This window comes from Geotrypetes seraphini, chromosome 4 (genome assembly GCF_902459505.1).
Source record: "Geotrypetes seraphini chromosome 4, aGeoSer1.1, whole genome shotgun sequence".
Classification (NCBI taxonomy): domain Eukaryota; kingdom Metazoa; phylum Chordata; class Amphibia; order Gymnophiona; family Dermophiidae; genus Geotrypetes; species Geotrypetes seraphini.
This window is the reverse complement of record NC_047087.1, coordinates 238056576-238074578: the sequence shown is the minus strand read 5'-3', so window position 1 is coordinate 238074578 and position 18003 is coordinate 238056576. Positions and strand designations below refer to the sequence as shown.

The 18003-nt window shown below is 45.0% G+C and overlaps 1 protein-coding gene across 1 annotated transcript in view; it reads left to right on the top strand.

The window, feature by feature from the left end:
* Positions 1-18003, top strand: part of TACR2 (tachykinin receptor 2) — a 48064-nt gene that overhangs the window by 27102 nt on the left and 2959 nt on the right. The window contains exons 3-4 of the mRNA XM_033943247.1: positions 8935-9091; positions 14910-15106. Of these exons, the coding sequence (XP_033799138.1) occupies positions 8935-9091; positions 14910-15106 (354 nt within the window). The remainder of the gene's footprint in view (positions 1-8934; positions 9092-14909; positions 15107-18003) is intronic.

Below are 18003 nucleotides of genomic sequence, written 5' to 3'. Positions count from 1 at the left end.
CTGGGGAACGCCGCAGGTGGATCTGTTTGCCTCTCCGGAGACCCGCAAACTGCCCCTGTATTGTTCTCGGATGTACTCCCGGGACCGTCTGGAGGCCGATGCCTTTCTTCTCGATTGGGAAGGGAGGTTCCTGTATGCGTTCCCTCCCTTTCCCCTGATCATGCGAACGTTAGTACATCTCAAATCGTCCGCTGCCACGATGATTCTCATTGCACCTCGGTGGCCGCGTCAGCACTGGTTCTCCCTGCTGCTTCAGCTCAGTGCCAGGGAGCCTCTTCTTCTGCCTGTGTTTCCTTCTCTGCTGTCTCAGAGTCAAGGATCCATGTTACATCCCAATCTTCAGTCATTACACCTGACAGCTTGGTTTCTTGCTCCCTAACTTCGCCTGGTCTGTCTCAATCGGTGAGGGAGGTGTTGGAAGCCTCACGCAAGATCTCGACGAGGCTTTGTTATTCGCAGAAATGGACCAGGTTTTCCACCTGGTGTTCGTCTTTTCACCTGGATCCGGTGTCGGTTCCGGTGTCCTCGGTCTTGGACTATTTATTTCATCTGTCGCACTCTGGCCTGAAAACCACTTCGGTGCGTGTTCATCTTAGTGCTATTTCTGCTTTCCATCAACATCTGGATGGGCATCCCCTGTCGCTCCATCCTTTGGTGACACGCTTCATGAAAGGGTTACTCAGGGTTTGTCCCCCTCTTAAGCCTCCTTCAGTCGTGTGGGATTTGAATGTGGTTTTAGCTCAACTGATGAAACCCCCTTTTGAGCCACTCAACAAGTCTCCCTTGAAATTTCTGACTTGGAAGGTGATGTTTCTGATTGCCCTCACCTCCGCTAGGCGGATTGGGGAGTTGCAAGCCTTGGTTGCGGACCCTCCTTTCACTGTCTTTCATCATGACAAGGTGGTTCTCCGTACCCATCCTAAGTTTTTAGCTAAAGTTGTTTCTGATTTCCACCTCAATCAGTCCATTGTCCTTCCTGTGTTCTTTCCGAAGCCCCACTCCCATCCTGGCGAGACGGCGCTTCACACGCTTGACTGTAAGAGGGCGTTGGCATATTACCTTCAACGCACCAGGTCTCATAGGAAGGTTCCTCAATTGTTTTTGTCCTTCGATCCTAATCGATTAGGGCATCCTGTTTCCAAGCGCACTCTGTCTAACTGGTTAGCTGCTTGCATTTCTTTTTGCTATGCTCAGGCCGGACTTCCGCCCCCGGGTCGAGTCACGGGGCATAAGGTCCGAGCGATGGCAGCTTCGGTGGCTTTCCTCCGATCCACTCCTATGGAGGAAATATGTAAAGCTGCCACTTGGTCTTCGGTTCATACGTTCACCTCTCATTACTGTCTGGACACTTTATCCAGGAGTGACGGCCGGTTTGGCCAGTCGGTGTTGCGTAATCTGTTTTCCTGAATTGCCATCCTCCCACCTGCCCTTTTTTGGTTGGCTTGGAGGTCACCCACATGTGAGAATATCATGCCTGCTTGTCCTGGGATAAAGCACAGTTACTTACCGTAACAGGTGTTATCCAGGGACAGCAGGCATATATTCTCACAACCCGCCCGCCTCCCCGGGGATGGCTTCTCTGCTAGTTATGGAACTGAGGACCACGAGGTGGGATGCGCCCTCTAGTGGGCGAGAAGGCATGCACATGCGTGGTGCAGTGTGCAAACTTGAAACTTCTAGCAAGTTTGCTTGAAAAGCTGTCCGCGCTGGGGCTCCGTAGATGACGTCACCCACATGGAGGTCACCCACATGTGAGAATATATGCCTGCTGTCCCTGGATAACACCTGTTACGGTAAGTAACTGTGCTTTCTTGCTTGAATTGGGAGCCAGTGTGAGTCAAGGCACGGATGTGGTTGTTTTCTTAGTGAATAGATTCATCTCGGGGCTGTGTTTTGTACTGTTTTAGTTGTTTTATCATTGTTACGGGGCAGGGGAGATATAGGATGTTGCAATAGTCAAGGAGACCTAGGACTAGGGACTGGACCATGAGCTGGAATTGTTTTCTGTCGAAGAATTTTCTGCCTTAGGTTTCTCATGACCGCAAATGATTTCTGTATTGTTTTGTTGATTTGTTGTTGCATGGGCCTAATTCTGCTGGTGGTGGTCAGCATTTAAAAAAATATTGATATTGACTGGATAATTTCATGTAAAGTTATATGAAGGGAGTGTTTAGAGTTCCCTTAATACTCTTTTCATTATATGTTCTATTCTCACAACGTCCAGTTAAATCCTTAATTTCCAGCTATTCATTGTAAATAAGTGAAAGAGATAATGTACTATATGAAAATGGAAAAATCTTGAAATCCTTGAAGCTAGATGCTGATCAACTGGATGACAGACTGACAGACTGAAGGAGTGGTTGGTGAGTGACTAGAGAAAAGGATTCTGAATTATTGCTGAGATGGAAGTTAAACTTTATTGGAAAAGGGATGTCTGCTCGTTGACTGGCTAGCTGCAAGGTTCAGGGTTGGAATAATATTGGGTGAAAAAGAGAATGCATTCTCAGTGGAGAGAGAGGGACAGGCTGAGAACAGCTAGCTTTTGAGTTCAAGATGGAGAATTATGCCTCTTTAGGGGGGAGCGATGCAGTGATTAGACTAGGAGCTGAGAAAATGATCACTAGGGTCAGAGCATGTCCTTGAGAGCATGACGCATGAACCTGGCAGGTTTCTTAATGACTGGGGAAAATAAGTCACATGCAGGGGGTGACCTATGAAAACAGAGGAGGAAATTGAGGCTAGCATGCATACCTGGTATTGTATAACTATATGCATAGAGGGGCAAAATCAAAAAAAGCGTCTAAGTCCCCTTTTGGCTTAAGTCCCTAAACGTTCAACCCAGAAGCAGGGAAATTGTCCATAACCAAAACAAACATCCATGTTTTGATTATGGCCTTCCTCTGCCTAAACGTCCAATCACCACTACATCTAAAAGTACCCCCACAGCACGTCTACACTTTTTAGCCATAATGAAACAAAAACACGCCTAGGCCACAAACGTCCAACAGAAGGGTTTTTAGGCGAAGGAGGAGCCAGTCCTTCGCCTAAAAGCTGGATTCTGTAACCGGTGTCTGTCAAAAACAACACCGGTTACAGAATCCCCCCTCCCACAACGATTCAGGCAGGAGGGTGCCAAAGCCCTCCTACCATGTTAAACCGCGATCCTCCCCCCCCTCCCCCGGACAACATCGGGGCAAGAGGGAGCTGAAGCCCTCTTGCCCCAGCCAACCGCAGCACTCCCGACATATCGGGGCAAAAGGGAGCCCAAGCCCTCTTGAACCCCCGACTCACCGACTCCATGGGGGCAAGAGGGAGCCCAAGCCCTCTTGCCCCCCCGACTCACTGACTCCATTGGGGCAAGAGGGAGCCCAAGCCCTCTTGCCCCGCCGACTCCATCGGGGCAAGAGGGAGCCCAAGCCCTCTTGCCCCACCGATCGTGCCCCCCTCCAACTCGTTCGGGCCAGGAGGGAGCCCAAGCCCTCCTGGTCCAGCCGATCCTCTACCCCCACCCCCCACTACATTACGGGCAGGAGGGATCCCAGGCCCTCCTGCCCTCGACGAACCCCCCTTCCCCCAACGTCCTCCCCCTCCCCAGAACCCCCGATCGGCACCCCTCCCAGCCAACCCGCGACCCCCCCGGCCGACCCCACGACCCCCCCAACCCTCACCCCCCTTCCCGTACCTGTAGGTAAGTTGGCCGGACAGATGGGTGCCAAACCCGTCCATCCGGCAGGCAGTCCTCCAACGAATGGGGCCGGATTGGCCCAGCCTAATCAAAGCCCCACCTACTGGTGGGGCCTAAGGCGCCTGGGCCAATCAGAATAGGCCCGGTCGCCTTAGGTCCCGCCTGTGGGCGGGGCCTTAGGCACATGGCCCGGACCCGGGTTGGGCCCATGTGCCTAAGGCCCCGCCCACAGGCGGGACCTAAGGCTCCCGGGCCTATTCTGATTGGCCCAGGTGCCTTAGGCCCCACCAGTAGGCAGGGCTTTGGTTAGGTGGGCCAATCCGGCCCCATTCGTCAGAGGACTGCCTGCCGGATGGACGGGTTTGGCACCCGTCTGTCCGGCCAACTTACCTAAAGGTACGGGGAAGGGAGGTGAGGGTTGGGGCGGTCGTGGGGTCGGCTGGGGGGTCGCGGGTCAGCTGGGAGGGGGGCTGATCGGGGGTTCTGGGGGGGTGGACGTTGGGGGGAGGGGGGTTCATCGAGGGCAGGAGGGCCTGGGATCCCTCCTGCCCGTAATGTAATGGGGGGTGGGGGTAGAGGATCGGCTGGACCAGGAGGGCTTGGGCTCCCTCCTGGCCCGAACGAGTCGGGGGGGGGGTCACGATCGGCGGGGCAAGAGGACTTGGGCTCCCTCTTGCCCCGATATGTCGGGGGTGTCGCGGTTGGCTGTGGCAAGAGGGCTTGAGCTCCCTCTTGCCCCGATGTTGTGTGTGTGGGGGGGAGTAATGCATCACGGCAGGAGAGATGCCTCATCTCCCCTACCGCGATGCCATCACTCCTCTACCCGAACTGCCGTGGGTCACGGCAGTTCGGGTAGAAGAGAGATGGCATCGCGGTAGGGGAGATGAGGCTTCTCTCCTGCCGCGATGGTTAGATTGCCGGGCCGCTGAACTGATGGCGCCAACGGCCATCAGCTCAGCGGCCCGTTTTTCGGCATTTAGACCTGGTTTTATTTTGTCTAAGTGAAAAAGGTCTAAGTGCCGACTAAACTGTATTGGTTATACCTGTTGTACGCCTAGGTGTAGGTCGGCCCACCTCCCGCCCACTGCCCGCCCTTTCCCCTCCTCTAAACACACCTCTTTTCTCTCTGTGCATTTAGAGGCAGGGGAAAGGCCTAAGTTGGTTTTAGATACGTCTAAAAACCAGCTTTGGTTATGGGTGCTTGGACGATCAGGCTTTTTGATCGTCCAAGAAGCCACTTAGGACACTTTTTAGACTTTTTTTTTTATTATTATTACCCCCATAATTTTTTGGAATGCCAATGACCCCTTTTGGAAGTTAGGCACCCGGCCTTATAGAATAGTGTGCAGCCAGAAACGTATTCAAATTTTAATGACAGCTAATTAACACCAAAAGCCCTCAGACTCATATACTCACTCAGCAAACACGACCACATTACCAATGCATACCTTGAATCCCACTGGCTACCAATAAAAGCAAGAACACAATTCAAACTCTACTGTCTCATTTTCAAAGTAACCCACGGCACGGCACCCAGTTACCTAAATAACCGTTTTCACCACTACCTCCCACCAAGAAGAAGGAGAACACAGAACCTTTTCACCTACCCACCACTCAACGGTACTCGTCGTAAGAAACTTTACGACAACCTCCTGGGGACACAGGCAGCTAAAATAGACTCTGACATCTCAAAATTACTGACCAAAACAACAGACATAAAAGAGTTCCGCAAAGAAATAAAAACATTACTGTTCAAAAAATATCTCCCATCACTCTAACCACCACCCAATGAGCTCCCAATCAACGACTTCGGAAATACCCACCTATATTATCTTTTTATCTGTGATCTAGAATGTACTGTAATTCTTCTACACTACACCCGATTTAACCGATCGAGTAGACATGTATTACCTCTGTAAAATGCATTATCTTCTGTTATATGTATTATCTTCTGTAATAAGTATTATCTTCTGTGAAATTGTAGTAACATAACTCATTACTGTTCCTTAACTTACTCTTACCCTGAAATGTAATTCTACTGGAATGTCCCAGATATTTTCTATACTGTAATCCGCCTAGAACCGCAAGGCACAGGCGGAATAGAAATCCCTAATGTAATGTAATGTAATGTAATTGATAAGAGCTCGCTGATTAATTTGCATGCACATCTTGACAGGTGCCCACATTTGGGCACCATATTTAAAATCCAGAGTTTATGTTTGAATTATGTGCAGAGTTCACCAGCATAAGGCCTGACACACCCCTCAATGCTATCTCTTGTTCTAGTTAGAGTTTTTTGCTCCCACTCTTTAGCTTTCCATCTCTCTCTTTCAGCTTTAAGAACATAAGAACATAAGAAGTTGCCTCTGCTGAGGCAGACCAGAGGTCCATCTCGCCCAGCGGTCCACTCCCGCAGTGGCCCATCAGGCCCATTGCCTGAGCAGTGGTCCCTGACTATCCCTATGACCTACCTCTACTCCTATCTGTACTCCTCAATTCCTTTATCCTCTAGGAACCTATCCAAACCTTCTTTGATGCCTTGTAACATGCTCCGGCCTATCACAGCCTCCGGAAGTGCGTTCCATGTATCCACCACCCTCTGGGTGAAAAAGAACTTCCTGGCGTTTGTTCTAAACCTGTCCCCTTTTAATTTCTCCGAGTGCCCCCTTGTACTTGTGGTTCCCCATAATCTGAAAAATCTGTCCCTGTCTATCTTTTCTATACCCTTCAGGATCTTGAAGGTTTCTATCATGTCTCCTCTAAGTCTCCGCTTTTCCAGGGAGAACAGCTTTCTGTCCACCAAACTTTCAGCAAGGCCCCCCCCTCATTCCTGGGTATCGCAAAGGATCCCTCTCATACACATACTCCCACTTACACAATTGCCCCACCTCTACGTTTCCCCCTGCTGCTCATTTTAATCTGTTAACTGTATATTATGAATGTTAGCCTCTAACCCGTTCTGAGCTCTTTGAGGAGGACAGACTAGAAAACAAAATAAATAAATAAATGTATGTATTTGCTCTTCACCAAAGTAGCCTTTTGTTTGTTAACACTGATGATGCCACCGCTACTATTACTACAATTATTCATGTTTCAAGTTTATTAAAGATTTGATATACCACCTTATCATTTATTTCAAGGTGGTTATACAATCTAGGCATAGGGACACTGGATTATTGTTGTTCTATTGTCCTTTGATACTCAGCTTCTGGAAGTCAATACGGGGACAGATCAACCTCACACTGGAATCAACAATCCCTTTGACATATGAGGTGATTATATGTGGAATGTTGCTGCATATCAAACCTCCCATGGAACGCTACAAAGGCAGGCTTTTCTTGATTATGACAGGGATAGGTATGCAAATGATAACCCAGAATTGGAAAAAATTGCGATCGCCTCAGCTTTCCGTTTTGGTGGGCCAATTTATGTTTAGGGTACAAATACGAAAAGATGAATGCGGATATGTTGGGGCATAGCAAATTATTTAATTTGGTTTGGGGCCCATTGACATCCTTTAATTCAACATAGTTGTCTTTGTTTAAATTTTTTGTTTATTTTTATACATATCCAGGATGGGGTGGGTGGGGGGGGGGGAGTTATCTTTTTGGTTTATTTCTTGATTAAATTGTTGGATGGGAGGGGAGGGATATTTATCTTCTGCATTGTTATTAATGGAATTTAAGTGCTTATTTTGTTATTAATGTCTGTATAATTCATGGCACTTTGTATTAGCTTTGAAAATTAATAAAGATTTTAAAAAAAAGGGTAAAAATAGGTAATACAAGTAACAAAACTTAACAAAAGATAAGGTACACTACTGGACAGACAGGTACGAATGGAAAGGAGGGAAGAACTACAATAGTAAAAAGAATGTAAGGTACAAAGGGAGAAAAGGAAGGATGGGGATAAAAACAAATAAGTCCAATACAAGTGAATTAATAAAAGAAAAAAAATTTAAAAATCCTTAAAAGGACACTCAAACTTGAAAAGCATCTTTAAAACGAAATGTCTTAAGAAAAGACTTAGGGCTCCTTTTACAAAGGTGCGTTAGGGCCTTAATGCGCGGAATAGCGTGCGCTAAATTGCCACTACCACCTCCTCTTGAGCAGGCGGTAGTTTTTTGGGTAGCGTGCGGTATAGCGCGCGCTAATCCGGTGCCTGCGCTAAAAACGCTAGCGCACCTTTGTAAAAGGAGACTTTAAATTTCTCGAAGTTAGTTATCTCTCTTAATGCATTCGGCGCTGAGTTCCAGAGGGATGGAGCAACTACTGAAAAGACAGTATTTCTTCTAGTGTTAATATGGTTCAGGGATGGGATTGCTAATAGATTTTGATCCGAGGAACGAAGAAGAAGCGATGAAGTATACGTTATCAGGAGTTTATTAATAAATTCTGGCTGGCCAGTATTTCTTGTTTTAAAGATCAGTAAAAGTGTTTTATAAGGGACATGGTGTTGGATGGGAAGCCAATGGGCTTTTTTCAGGAGAGGAGTTGCGTGGTCGAATTTTTTGGCCTTGTAGATAACTTTTACTGCGGTGTTCTGGACTATTTCTAGAGTGCTACCAGACGTATGCAGCGCTAGTGGATAGCGTAGCTGGTTTTAAGAAATGTTTGGAAAAGTTCCTGCAGGACAAGTCTATAGTCTATTATTGAGAAAGACATGGGGGAGGCCACTGCTTGCGCTGGATTGGTAGCATGGAATGTTGCTGCTCTGAGGATTCCGGAATCTTACTGCTCTATGGGGATTCTGCATGGAATGTTGCTACTCTGAGGATTCTGGAATCTTGCTACTGTTTGGGGATTCTGTATGGAATGTTGCTACTCCTTGGGTTTTGGCCAGGTACTAGTGACCTGTATTGGCCACCGTGAGAACGGGCTACTGGGCTTGATGGACCATTGGTCTGACCCAGTAAGGCTATTCTTATGTTCTTATACAGAGTCATGAAGAAGATTGTGAGCTCATTTAAGCAGGGACTATCTAATCAATTAAGACAGACAAACAGGATGTCAGAGTAGGGATAGCAGGGATGGTTAAACTACTGGCTATTGTGATGAGTAGAGGGGCAGTGTAGCATCTCCTCTAGTATCTTTAGAAATGAAATAAAGACCATCGTTACCATAATATGCAAATCATAAGACTGTGTGAATCATGCCAGTAGCTGAGTTTCACAGCACCTGGCTGTTTTATGTATCACTACTGATGGCTTAATTGGAAACGATGAAATAAGTGATGCTTTTCTCTTGCAGATACCACATCATGGTAATTGTGCTGATTTACTTGTTGCCACTGTTGCTGATGCTTGTGGCGTACATCATTATTGGAGTCACGCTGTGGGGAAACAGGGTTCCTGTAGAGGAAAGTAACGTGAGCAACTACCAGCATCAAACAAAAGTCAAAAAAAGGGTGAGAAGCCATAAGACACTCATTTAAACTTTGATGCTGTATGCAGCAGTGGTAGTGGGGGACAACCAAAAGCTGAGTGAGGACTTAAATTCTAACCATGGATTCTTAGGTTTCATGTGCTAGGAGAAACCAAGCCAAGTAGGACATGTAATTTATTTATTTATTCAATTTTCTATACCGTTCTCCTAGGGGAGCTCAGAAGGGTTTACATGGATTTATTCAGGTACTCAAACATTTTTCCCTCTATCCTGGTGGGCTCACAATCTATCTAAAGTACCTGGGGCAATGGGGGGATTAAGTGACTTCCCCAGGGTCACAAAGAGCAGTGTGGGCTTGAACCCACAACCTCAGGGGGCTGAGGCTGTAGCTTTAACCACTGCACCACTCTAGAAATCAAGATGTAGCAAAAGTGAGCCAAGTATAGGACAATCAAGACATTGTGACATCGTTGATGAGGTTTGCTCTTAGGCACTGGTGGGATGAGGCAGTATGATGTCACAATCACTGTTCCCTCTAAGCTATGCGCTCGTGCACGCGCACACAACTTGCCGAACCTGCACACACAAATTAAAATAGCGCGCACAAAAATATACATTTTTATTTAAAATGATTTATTGAAATGAGACTTTATGTTACATAAAGTGTAACTAACATAAAGTGTAACTAAAATTACATTGTGTTTTCGTTAATTCAGAGTAAACTCAAAGATCTGCCCATAACTGAACTCCGGGCCCTCTGGCAATCATTTTTATAGCGCACACAAATTTAGCTTTTCTTTAAAATGCGCACAGATTAATTTTTTTGCGCACACAGCCTATGAAAAATTAGAGGGAACATTGGTCACAATATCAGCTCTGGTTATCAGAGGCTGAAACTTTTCACACTATTTATTCAATTTTCTATACTGTCCTCCCAGGGGAGCTCAGAATGGTTTTATATGAATTTATTAAGATACTCAAGCATTTTCCCCTGTCTGTCTTGGGGGGGCTCACAATCTATCTAATGTACCTGGGGCAACGGGGGAGGGGATTAAGTGACTTGCCCAGGGTCACAAGGAGCAGTGTGGGTTTGAACCTACAACCTCACGGGGCTGAGGCTGTAGCTTTAACCACTGCGCCACACTCTCCCCTCAGGATTCTATATCAACTTTAATCCACCGTTGAAAATAACAAAGTTCATGAGTGTGCAAACTTCATCAGAAGGAACAATCCCTTACATTGAGATGGAATGCTATGAAATATGCACTTAGGTCAACAAATCTAAGTGGGGAAAATATGCAAAATACGGTATTAGAGAGGAGGCAGGAGAAAATCGTCTAACTATACATCCTGCCGATCTGATCGTCCAAGTCGCTAAATCGTCCATCTTTATACCACATTTTTGTCCAATTTTTTGTCCAAGTCAAAAACACCTAGAACAAGCCCTGTTGGACATGGGAGGGGTCTACAAAGTGATGGACTGAACACCCAAACATGCCACCTAAATAGTGGGATACCTTACAAGGCACTGCTGTGAACTTCACAAAAAGGGTGCCATGTCTTCTCCTCACTACAGCTCCCTTATAGGTCATGGTGAGCCCCCCAAACCACTTCCAGAATCCCCTAGACCCATTTACCTACCACCCTAATAACTCTTATGGCGGCAGGAGCCACTTATGTGTCAGTAAAAAAGGGTTTTGGGGGTGTATAGAGGAGTGCACGTTTAAGTATCAATGCAGTGATTACAGGAGCTTATGGGCATGGGTCCTCCTCTCCATGAGTCCCTAACCCACCCCCAAGACGGCTTAAGCCACCTCTGTGCTAGACAACTAGGCTTTCCTATGCCAGGCTGCCAGGTGATGATGGCATGAAGGCTGAATTTTAAAGGTGTACGATTTTTATGGGGTTGGGAGGGGTCAGTGATCACTGGGGTAGTGTGTAGGGGTCTGTATTATGTGTTTGCAGTGCTTATCTGGTGACTTTAGGTGGGATTTTGTGACTTAGACCATGTTTTAAATGGTCTAAGTCACAACGTCCAAGTTCCGTCGATCCTGGGTTTTATAACTTTCGGTTATACGTGCTGTATGACTAACTTTAAGCCGGCCCATGTCCTGTCCAACTCCCACCCTCGACACTCCTGAAACGCCCTGTTTTGTGATGGTCATTCAGCAGCACTATGGAAGCCTAGGTCGTTTAGAAATACGTCCAAAACCCGTTTCTATTATCGGCACTTGGACGTATTTTGACAATGTTCATCTACGTGCCGACTTAGGCCGGTTTTTGGATGTTTTTCTCTTTCGATTATGAGGCTTTTAGTGTTCTGGAAATATACACAGGTTAAGGCTAACTGGGATCCAAGTATTAGCACTCCTGTCTAGCAATCATGGATGTTCACAGAAATTCTGTTTATTGGCAACCATAAAATGATTGGCTCATTACTCAATTATCGCATATACTTGAATATAAACTGAGGTAACCTTTTTCCCTCAAAAAGGAGGAATAAAGGTTGAATCGAATATAAATGGGGGGGGGGTTAATATTCAAGTGCCATGCCCTGCCAGCTCCATCACTCCCTTGCCCGCTTTGCCAACCTCTGCACCCAGCCCACCGCCCTCCCCTGCCAAGCTCTGCACCCTATCCCACATCTCTCCCTGCTCTGGCAGGCTCTGTACTCAGCCCCCTCTGTCAACTCTCTCCCCTTCCCTGCTAGGCTCTGCACCCTGTCCCCACTCCCTCCCTGCCTTGTCAGGCTCTGCACCCAGCCCCCTCCCTCCCTGACCTTCCAGGCTCTGCATCCTATCTCCCCTCCCTACCAATGCCTTGCAGGCCTCCACCGAGCTTGCCATAAGGCCTGTTGGTCCAGCGGTGGGCCGGAACTAGGCTTACCAGATTTTCCATTCAGAAAATCCGGACCCCTTAGACCCACCCCAGTTCCACCCATCCCTGCCCCATCATGCCCCAGTCCCGTCCCCAGTCCTGCCTTAGCCCCACCCCACCCCACGCTCTGGTCAGGCAGGCCATCCGCATATGCGTGTGACATCATCGCATTGCCCTCCTGCCCGACGATGATTTGGAGGGAGGCTTTCAAAACCCAAAGTGCCACGTTTTGAAAAGATGTCCGAGGTAATCTGGACGCTTGGTCACCCTAGCTGAGACAGGAGAGATCCCTCCTGGCTCCTGTCCCAGCCGACTCTAACAATTCTCACCTCCTACAAAAGGACTTGGGGTAATAGTGGACAAGACAATGATTATATGATGTTTTTGATGTAATTCTATGTGCTTCTTCAATTTCTATAGGTGTTTTTAATTTGAGTGGAATAATTTTTGGTATAATTTCTTCTAGAAAAGAAATCATGTTTTTCCCCTCAGAACCTTCTTTTAATCCTATTATTCTTAAATTCTGTTTTCTGGAACGATTTTCAAGATCAGTCAGCTTCTTTTTCATTTCTTGTAATATTTTATGATCCTCTTTATTTTCTTGTTGTATATGCTCTATCTTTTCTACTCTGTTTTCCATTTTGTCAATTCTGTTGGTTATTATATATAATTTGCTGTTCATATTATTCATTTCTTTCCTCATCTCCATCAGAGATAAGTTGATGTTTTCCAATTTTTCCATAACTTCTATAACATCTAATGCATCCATAGGCAGTGAACTTCCACTAGATGTCTGTGGGTCTTCCTTTAGTCTTTTATTCTTTCCCAAGGATTTTGCTGGAATTTCTGGAATCTTTTGTTTGTTGGAAGTCATTTTAATATATATTTTCCAAATAGGGTAAAAATTATTTCTTTGAAGTTCTGTATTTGATGCTCAGAGGAGGGAGCTCAGTTATTAACCAGCCATCTACTCAGCCTCCAAGTTCTGGAATCCTTGTCCTTTAGATTTAACAAGATCAGGGTCTTCCAGATCAGTTACTTGGGAATAAGTACAGTACACTGAAAAAGGTTTAAGTCCCTTTTCTCATAATAGATACTGAGAGTTATTATTACTAATCATTTCTATAATAATAATAATTCATTTTTTAAAATTCTTTATTCATTTTCAAATTTACAATAAGTGTAACAATATATCCAAACAAATTAACAATAAATATAACACTTAATAATTATCAATGGTACAAATAATATGCTCTTATCTCCCACCCTTTCTACCCTTTCTTATCAATACCTTATACAATATGTAACAATAAATTTACCCTCCCTTCCCCCCTCACAATCAAATTTGTAAATTTAAGGGAAAAAAAATAAAATAAAATGTCATCTAATCGGTACAATACTTTGTAAATGGCTCCCACACATCCTGAAAAAACCGCGCTGTATTGCAATAAATCTTTCCATTTTATAAATATGACATAAGAAATTCCACCAGAAATTATAATTTAATCTACTCCAATTTTTCCAATTATACTTAATTTGTTGAATGGCAACCCCAGTCATTATAAGTAATAATTTGTTATTATTTGTAGAAATCTGACTTTTTGCTCTTATTGCCATACCAAATAGCACAGTATCATATGATAATGCCACTGGGTTATCTAATAAACAATTAATTTGGTCCCAAATTGATTTCTAGAAATTCATAATAAATGGACAATAGAATAATAAATGATCTAAAGTCTTATATATCGCCAGACCATGCCAGTTCTAGGCGGTTTACAACAAGAGAAACTGAAACAATCAGCGAATTGTACAGAATCATAATAGAATAAATGACAAATCAAATGAACAGTAAAAACAGTAAAAAAAACCTTAGGTTACAAATCTATCAAATAGTTGCATTTTTTAATAATTTTCTAACAGAGTAGTAAGATGAAATACATAGAATATAGTACTTCTAGACATTCGCAGCACGGTACACCAAAATATAGGATGTGGTAACAGTGGTTAATGTAACTGGTTTTAAAAAAGTTTGAACAAATTCATGGAGGAAAAGTCTGTAGTATGCTATTGAGACAACTCTGTAACAGTAGCATGGATGGTGTTACTATTTGGGTTTTTGCCAGGTACTTGTGACCTGGCCTGGCCTCTGTTGGAAAGAGGATACTGGGCTAGATGGACCATTGATCTGACCCAGTATGGCTATTCTTATGTCTTATGTTTCATTATTAAAATCATGTTTTACATTAAAAGAATGCAAAGGACCATATAACTATAAACGGCGCAGTAAATTAGGTGGTGGTAGGTGCCCTACTGCTGCCAACTTATTTTAATTGGTTTTAATTGGTGCGGTAATTGACCAGATCATTTAAAACTGAAATATAAATAATGCACATAAAGCATTTTTTAATGGAAAGAAAAGTCTAGTACAAGAGGTCACATTGGTGAGGCTGATAGAAGATAGGCTTAACAGTAACATAAAGAAATATTTCTTTATAGACAGGCTATGGAAGAGCCTCTCAGGGCTGTTGAGAGACAAAGCTAGGCCCGGAGCAAGCAATGTTGATGGTCCGGCCCTGCCCCTGCCACTCTCTGATGCAGCAGAGGGGTGGGGGTTCCTGGTCAGCTGTAGGCAGCATGTGAGAGTCACTGCCACCGCTGCCAGCGACCCGTTCAGAGAGAGGCTTTTTAAGGAGAGGGAGATGCAGGACCATGGAGCCCAGAATGGCTTTTCTATGGCTGGCGCTGGGATCCCCTCAGAAAACAGGCCTGGGGGAATCTTGCCCCCGCCTCTAGAACTGGAGGCAAAACAGCAGGCTCTGAGAATCCTTGGCTGTGGAGAAGTGAATGTGAATCCAACATTTGTAATATTACAACAAAAGAGGAAAATTGGACAGAAGAGCTGGAGCATCCTGTCTTGCTGTATAGTATTTAAAGAAATATATATATTTTTTGTTTTGCAGATTGTGAAAACGATGATCATGGTTGTAGTAGCCTTTGCCATCTCTTGGTTACCTTTCCACCTGTATTTCATCTTGGGACAGTTTAAGGCAGATATCTATAAGCAAAAATATATCCAGCAAGTGTATCTTGCAATCTTTCTGCTCGCCATGAGCTCTGCAATGTTTAATCCAATTATTTACTGCTGCCTCAACGAAACGTAAGTAGCCCAAGGAAGAAAAATGAACAGATAGAGTATAATGTGTTTTGAATAACAATGTGATGTTAATATAGCCTTTTTTGGTATTCTAATCTCTAAACAGTACAATAAGAAGTAATACAAACATTTGAAAACATTAATTTCACACCAATCTGAAAGCACGAGTAAACTATTGCAAGTGTGAACTGCTATCCTTTTGGTCATGTCTTAAGAGAAATATGCCAAGCACTTGGAATAATGATTCTAGAAACTCATCTATCAGTCAAGATATTATGAAGTGGTTGAAACGGTAATTTGTTTACCTTTTCTTTGTTTCCTCCCAGTGACTGGTTTCTTCTTCTAAATCACATGTGACAAACACAAGGCCCGCGGGTTGAATCCGGCCCGCCTGGCTGTTTTATGCAACCCGCGGTTCAGGGCCAGTGTCAGGGGGAAGTAAACAGGGCTTCAAGATGTCGTCTTGGTTTCTGTTTTGGTCGGCCCCAGCGATGCACCCCATTGCCGGCCAGTAATTTACACCGCCAGTATGATTGGCAGCGCACCAGACATGAATTTAACTGCCAGCCCCAGCGACGCACCCCAGTGCAAGCCATGCAGTAATTTAACTGTGCTGGTCAGTAATTTACACCGCCGTGTGGTTGTTAACACGTGCGTGCCGGCACCAGAAATGAATTTAACTGTGCCGGCCCCAGCCAGATTGAGTTGCCATTTTCCCTTCCTTGGCCTCAACTATGTGCCAATACCTGGCTTTCATGTACTCTTCTTAAGGGGCAACAGAGTCTATGGTTTCCAATTCAACGGAAGCTTTACATTAGTTATTATCCCTCCTCTCTTTCAAACAGAGCCTTATCCATTGCCAATGGACCAGCATTAGTATGGAGTAGTGCTGCCCGATTCAGGCAAAAATTTTTTAATTTGATTTGGTCCATTGGATTGTTTTTTTTGATTCAATTCACTTTTCCTGTCCCAATCCGACGTTTTTTTTCAAACATCCTGGCAGGTTTATTTTGTAGCCTCTTTACCCACTCTACTCCCCTTTGTCCTTCCAAACCCTTGCCGGCCTGTGGTGTAAACAAAAAAAAAAAAGACTTTTCCTCTCTCTGTTAGGTCCTAGCTCACTCTCACTATCTAATACCAGCTCTAGCAGGATACACATTTCAAATCTGACATTTTAGTCACAATTTAGAAAATAAAAATATATTTTTTACCTATCTTTTGTTGTCCGGTCATTTTATTATTCAAATCATGTTGGTCCCATTTGTCTTCTGTTAACTTGCTCACCAGGGTCTCTTGCCCATTTGACGTTTTCTTCTTTCTCCGTGCTCACCATCCATCTTCCATCTCTGTACCTTCCCTTCCACTGCCATATCCAATATTTCTGTTTCTTTCCTACTGTCTACCATCTCTCTCTCTCACTCTTTCCCTGCCTTGTGCCCTGGATCAAATCTATTTCCCTCCATGCAGCATCTCTCTCTTCCTCCCCTCCATTATCATGTGCAACATTTATTTCTCTCTCCCTGCCCTCCATCCTATGTCCAACATTTCTCTGTCTCTCTTCTTCATGCATTTCTCCCTCCCCTCCATCATATGCAGGATTTCTCCCTCTCACCCCTTTCTTGCATCTCTCCCTTCCTCTCCTCCACCCCATGTCCAACAATTCTTTTTTTTCCCATGTGCAACAGCTTTCAATCTCTCCTATCCCCCTGAGCAGTAGCTTTCCATCTCTCCCTCCCTCCCATCCCCCTGTGCAGCAGCAGTTTTCCCTCCCTCCTATCCCCCTGTGCAACACTTCCCGACTGATCCCCCCCTCCACCATGAGATCTAATATAGAGGCGTCTCAAAGCAGCATCAGCGGTGGCTGACGGGAAGAGGCAGCACTGCTTCTGGCCTGCCCCACAAGGGCTTCCCTCTGCCACATCATTAGTGACATCTTCAGTGATGTGGCAGAGGGAAGGCTCCGGCGAGCTAGGCCAGGAGCAGCCTGTTCAGAGCGCTGCCTTTGTTTTGCTGGCCACCGCCTGCGCTACTGCTGCTTTAGGAGACCTGGAGGTGTCAGGATTCACTGAATTGGTGAGTCTGATTTTTTTTTTTTTTAGAAAGCAAATCAATTTGAATCGATGTGAATTGGTAAATCAGACAGCACTAATATGGAGGGGCAGTTTTGAAAGGACATCCGAATCTGAATGGGGGTTTCCAAGACAGAATGTCCCAAACAGACATCCATCTCACAATTCAAACAGGATATATTGGTTGTCTGTTCGAAAATACATGAGATGAACGTCCTTGCACTGGAAATGTCCAGCATACAGGTGTGTGTAGGGGGGGAAGGGCAATGGACATGGATCTTTGTAGAGCAGCATTCTTAGAAAATGACCATGCAGCTGTCCATGCAGATTAGTGCAGCAGACAGTAAACCCAGGATCAAATCTCACTTTAACTCTTCTTTTTTTTTTTTTTTTTTTTCAATTGTGAGCCCTCCAGGAACAGAAAAATACCTACTGTACTTGAATCCATACCACTTCAGTAGCTTTCAGGCTTGTAGGTGTCATATATTTAGGCACAGTATGGAGGGCTCACAACTTTTTTTTTAAAGAGTTACAGTGGGATTTTAACTTGGATCCCTTGTTTTACAGTCTTCTGCACTAACAACTAGGCCAGTGATTCCCAACCCTGTCCTGGAGGAACACCAGGCCAATCGGGTTTTCAGGCTAGCCCTAATGAATATGCATGAGAGAGATTTGCATATGATGGAAGTGATAGGCATGCAAATTTGCTTCATGCATATTCATTAGGGCTAGCCTGAAAACCCAATTGGCCTGGTGTTCCTCCAGGACAGGGTTGGGAACCACTGAACTAGGCTACCCCTCACCACTACAAAAACCCTCAGTTGCAATAAA